General features: G+C 35.4%; 1 protein-coding gene across 1 annotated transcript in view; it reads right to left on the reverse strand.

The window, feature by feature from the left end:
- prex2 (phosphatidylinositol-3,4,5-trisphosphate-dependent Rac exchange factor 2) overlaps nucleotides 1-1674 on the reverse strand; it is a 207234-nt gene extending 205560 nt beyond the window's left edge. The window contains exon 1 of the mRNA XM_067434938.1: nucleotides 1252-1674. Coding sequence (XP_067291039.1) covers nucleotides 1252-1389 — 138 coding nt within the window. The 5' untranslated portion in view covers nucleotides 1390-1674. The remainder of the gene's footprint in view (nucleotides 1-1251) is intronic.
- Nucleotides 1675-6000: the final 4326 nt, after the last annotated feature.

The following is a 6000-nucleotide window of genomic DNA, read 5'->3' on the forward strand; positions in this document are numbered from 1 at the left end:
TCACCGACAGCCCAAATCTTTCCTTGTTTTAGCCAAGATGTCAGGGTTGTGTTTGGACGGTTATATTAGATGTCTTTTAAACACAGAATTGCTTCCTGGGTATCTCTCATGTGATGTGCACTCTTTAAAATATCAGAAAAAGTTCTCAACAATGTCTGAAACAGTCAAGTTTTAACAAAATTGCTGCAATCAAAACTCAGAAGACCATTACAGAGACCAAGACCATTATCCAAACTATGCAGTCCACAGTAGGCCTATGCTGTATGTTAACATTTGTGTCAGTTTTAAGAGAAACATTTAAGGCTAAATTGAAAGGTTAAAATATGCAACTGAGAGATAGTCTCCTGAGCTATAAAACCTCTGAGCAACAAACTTCTTTCTCTCTGATTCGAACATTGACTGTGGGTCAACGACAGGAAGAGAAGCTCTCCATTTCAGAAAAACAAGGAGCACACTTTAAATTGAGACAAATTACTCTGGGCTAAGATAGAGCTTCAAACCAAATCGATCAGCGGGATTGACAGGCATGGCACGGTCTGGGTTTTGAGGTTCGCCGCAAGACTGTTGCTGCTTATTCACTCCAAGACAAGTCCAAGCACACTAAACAGACGCCTTAAGTACAGCCCATCTGCAAGCGAGCGAAGGGACAACAAAACAAGAACGGCGCAATAACCCATTCAGGTTGCAAATTGGTGGCCATTCGTCCAAATGAACCCCTGAAACGCACACATTTGTATACGCATAGCCTATGTTTAAACCGTTCGAAATTTAAATGTTTCAACAGCAATAAAAGTATTTTTATATTTAGCCAGACAGTAAAACTGATGGGTAACCATAGCAACAGTGCGCTGCTTGCACGCTTTCGTTTAAATATCAATTTATAGTCTATGTTAGGTAGCCTACCCTAACTGACATTTAGCAAACTGTGCAAACGGTCATTTGTATGGTCCAACTGAAACATCGTTAATAGTCGACCACCTGAAAATCGATGCATAATATGCCATTTGCTTCCATAATAGTCACTGGAAGTTTACATAATTGAACTTTAAATCACACAGTTCCACTGAATGTTCGCGCGCAGTTCTGAAACATATGCGCGCGCTTGCAGGTTGGGCTATACGTTAATTTGATTATAACGAGAGCTTTTAACTTTGTCCCGTGACAAACCGTATAGATGGGCTAGATCTAGGCTACATATGAAAAAAATAGTAATACATTAGCTTATAAAACAATTATTCAAGTCGGACTTACCGAGAGAAACTCCAGCGTCCCAACATAATCCCGTTCAGTCTTCAGAAGTTCGTTCAAAACACAAACTCGCAAACGAAGCTGTTTCTCTAAATCTTTGCCACTTTCGGCTCTGTGTTCGGCTTTGCTCTCCTCAGTCATTTCGATGGTGTTCTTAGGAGTCTTCAAAGTTGCAAAAGGAGAAGTTTTAAACGAACTAACGCCGGCTGGAGGTTTGAAACATGATTATTTTTTAAAAGCAGCGAACAAATTCACCAGAACAAATGAACACAATTCAAAAACAACCTACGAACCGGCTGCATTTAGAAGCAGCATCAAACTTCAGCACTACTAGTCTACACGCCTGAGAAAAGTGTAGTGGCTTTTGGACATCAATCAAAAACTTTAGTCCATGTGACTCCCAAGACCTTCATCCTAAATCCAGCCTCCCTTCAGCATGAAAAGGACAGGAAATAAATGGCTGGGAATTTGTGCCAGAACAGCGGGGAAATGTTGATGACATTGGGGGTAATTACAAATGCAAGCCTTTCCCAGACTCCAATATTAGTTGAATTACTTTGAAAATGAGTGCCACTAAAGTGAAGAGTTATGTAACAGCATATATGTAGCCTAGCTAATAATGTAAGAACATGTTTAAAATGCGTAGCTATTGATTATTTCAGCTTTTGAATGTTTTTCAACTGTAAAACTGAATTGTGAGAATTTTGTCAAATCTATTGTAATATAATACTTAATATTAGCAAAACATTTTATATCAAATGTTTTAATATATAACCTAATGTAATTAGCATTTGAATCTGTTCATAGTTCATGTGGTAAACTTTTACTAGACATTTTAGAGCAATTACTGAACTTTTTTTAATTTTTAAAACAACAAAAACATGACGTTTTGCCAAATTTCTTTGCAGGTGCCACTTGATTTTTTTAATGAAATAAATGTATACACTTTTACAATGCTTGATAGATTATTTATATACAACTGTAAAACTAAATATAATTTTGAGTAATCATAATATAATACTTAATATTAGCAACAACAAAAAAAGTCAATATTTTTAATTTGCAATTAATTTTGCATGTGCTTCTCTGTTGTTTTCAGATGTTTGTTGATTTGACTGGGGTCCGGGGACACCCAGGGGTCCTCCAGAAGGTTCTAAGGGGTGCCCAGAGCCCCTTTTCTGGGAATAAAAAGACAAAGCAAAAATGGATAAAGTCTACAGAACATATTCTAACTGTTTCATTCCTACATTTTTCTCTATTTTCTTGCCATATACATACTTGTATATGATACAAATATTGTATATGTTTGCTTTGTATATTTCTAGTGAGTTTTTCTCACTATAGTCCCCTTTGTCTTGCTCATTGGTGTTGTAAGGCAGTATTCTTAACACAACATAAGCTGCTTTACATATATTAATAAAGATGCTTATACAAATCCTTTTTAATTGAAAATGTTCTTCTTTAGGTTTATATATTCAACAATTAAGTATAGCCAAATTAAGTTTGGTTTAAATGTTTTTTTTTTTTTTTTTTTTTTTCATACATAATATATATATGGATTTTAGGAAGGGATTGGATGGATTTTCCCTCATAAAAAGATAATTATATTTGGGGGTCTTTGGCATTATAAAGTTTGAAACCCCCTGCAGTAAGTTATTAATACAAGAAAACCCCTCAAATCTATAAAAGCTGCGAGGTTGCCCTTTCTGCTCAGCTCTGATATTTGACTCTCAAGCATGGAGGTCTTAAGATGTGGCCTATACTCATGTATTCTCAAAAGCAGCCTGCTTACTTACCTCTACGGACCAAGTGTTTGCCCTGTGCAGTGTCTGCCAAATTGAAATAGCGCAATAAAATTTGATTAGCCGAGCCAAATATTTCATACCGCACTTATTGACTCACTGAGCAAAGCATCCTCTGGAGGAGCTCTGGAGTGGTCAAATCAGAGGCCATCACAAGCCTGGGTTAAAATGTTATGATGTGACCTTATATATGTTTAGTTTATGAAGACATGGGATACAGCAGCATCAGAGCTGTGCAAGTAAGAGGATGGGACACTTCTTGCTATCAGACGCTGCCCTCTAGTGTTAGAAAGTTAAATCTAAAAGATATGGATTTTTAAATCCTTGGTCTCAATGGGATTAAATAGAACATAGATTGCAAAATCAACTTTATTCATAGCGCAGATTCATACTGAAACAAATCATTTCAAAGCAGCTTTATAACAGGAACATTGTTGATTCAGTTCCATTTTAAAGATCATCAATTCTTAAATTATAAAGCAGTTCAGCAAAAAAAAACAAATCATGTCTTCGTCCATCTCATCAGTTGAGTTCTCATCAGCACAGTCAGATCAATGATAATATTGAATAATAAGTAATTCCCCAACTAAGCAAGCCAGACACTGGCAATGAACTCCATCAGGTGAAATAATGGAGAAAATACAATAAACATATAACATAAATCATTTTATGATGCATGGCAATGAATTAAACCATGTTAATTTCAGTAATGCATATTTAAATCTCAATTGCTATGTCCATGTAAATAATGAAATAAATTAGTTGCAGAAGTATAATATCATCTTTCTAAATGAGCATATAGAGATTCCCGAAAAATATTTCATTTATTGATTTATTATAGCTATTGAGTTATCATCTTTTATTATAGCTATTGTTATCTGATTTATTATACCCATGATTTAGTATCTTTTATTTTAGCTATAGTTATCTGATTTATTATAGCTATTGATTTGTATTAAAGAAAGATAAAAATCTCAAAGTCACAAAAATCAAAAGTTCAAAGTTAAGACAAACAGTATTTGGACATTTTATGGTTGTCAAATGTGGAACATGATCATAGTTAATGTGATGAATTAGGTTAGTCTTCAAGAACTGAACATTTAGAGCAATTACTGCATTTTTTTTTTTTTTAAACAACAAAAATGTGAAGCTTTAACATAATTTATTTGCAGGTACTACTAGATTTTTTTTTTAATGAAATAAATGTGACTTATGTCCAAATAATCAAACCATCTGTAATTATTCATTATAAATACTATAATGCTTAATAATGCATGAGTTTTTAAAACAAACTCATAATGAGTCATGACCAGGAGAGGGCAGCTTTGTCACTTTTGTGGGATGAATAATAAAAGGAAGCACTGAGAGATAATCGAATCTCTTCTCTAAATTGTTGTTTTCATCGATGTACCAGCAAATGTTTCCCACAAAAGACCTACTAAACATGATAAATAATGCAATAATGAAATGAAATGGCAGGCATTTGATGAGGATTAGAGTATGGAAATATTATTTTTGTATAAAAAGTCAACGGAAAGTCCCCATCTGTCAGGTGTATGTTCAGTTTGTTTGTTGTATTGTTTTTTCCTGTACCCATATGTGTTCCTACTAGTTAGGTTTCATTGTTAATTTGGTTACACACCAGTGTATTCTGTTGATTAGCCTCCTTATTAACATATTGTATTGAATTGTATTTAGTTCTCCCAGTTCTTGGTTTGTGCATGTTTAGTTTAACATTTTTAAATTTGTTTTTATTTTAATATCATTTTCAAATATGCTATAAATTTAAGTTTCATTTGTATTTATTTCATTTATGAGTAGTTTTAATCAATTCTGGCAGAATTAACAGAACACTTCCAGAGTGAAGAGTGTAAAATACACAAGTTGTGCTTCTTTGTATACAATACATCCATGTGTATTGATATAGGCTAATAGATGTATTATTGATCAAATTGTCATATTAGAAAGTTCTAGACTTTTTTTAAACTTTTATTTATAATGTTGTAACAGTTGTGATTATACTGTGAACAACTGCATACCAATCAAAGCCTACCAGAGACTTAAAAAGGTTGAGCTTCAATGTCTTTTCACCATGTTTATTTCAGTCAAACTTACAGTACTGTGGTGATGCTCATTACAGGAGTGTGAATTCCCCTCAACTTCCAGTGAAGTGGTTGTGGCAAGCAGGACGTGGCCAAAAACCATGGGAACGGAGCGAGTGTTAGTCACCTGCGCGCCACACCGGTCTCGAGTCTCACGGGGGAGCTCTGGAAGAATAAAAGGGGAGCGACGGCAGTGCAAGACAAGAGAGGACCAGGCCTGGACTGTTTAGTATGTTGTGTTTTATTGTTTATATGCGGCAGTCGTCCATGAGGGGCTGCTGCTTTAATTTAGCTTGTTTTCAATATAAATGCATCTGTCCGTCAAATAATATGCTCCGGGAGGTTAATAAATGCCTTTAGAAGTGAATTGATGCGTTTGTGTAAGAAAAATATCCATATTTAAAACTTTATAAAGTAATGTTTCGGCCCATCGCCTTCCATATTCAGTTAATGGAAAAAGTGTTTAAAGTGCCTCTGCAGTTTAAATGTTTTTAAAAAATATCATAGAGTTGTTTGTGGTGTGGTAAATTAAACGCGATATGTGGTGACGTCACAACCGCGTTGCATTGTGGTATATGAAGCTGCCTGAAGTGTTCATATGAAGTAGACTCGCTCACTCGGTCAAAATCGAGGGAGCAAGGGTCTGTCCATATAAACTTCCCTTGTCCAGTTCACGAAGTGGAACGCACTTCAAAATGGCGGCGGGGATTCCCCCAAGGGGAAGTGCTTAGGGAAGTTTGCAAGTGCGTGTCTTAAAGTGGAGTGGAACGCAGCACAGGTATGCTGACACGTTATCATGGCTATCACAATCCAGTGTTCTGTATTTTGCGTACCTGAGTTTTTGTTGT

The sequence above is a fragment of the Pseudorasbora parva genome, chromosome 24 (assembly GCF_024679245.1).
Source record: "Pseudorasbora parva isolate DD20220531a chromosome 24, ASM2467924v1, whole genome shotgun sequence".
NCBI lineage: Eukaryota > Metazoa > Chordata > Actinopteri > Cypriniformes > Gobionidae > Pseudorasbora > Pseudorasbora parva.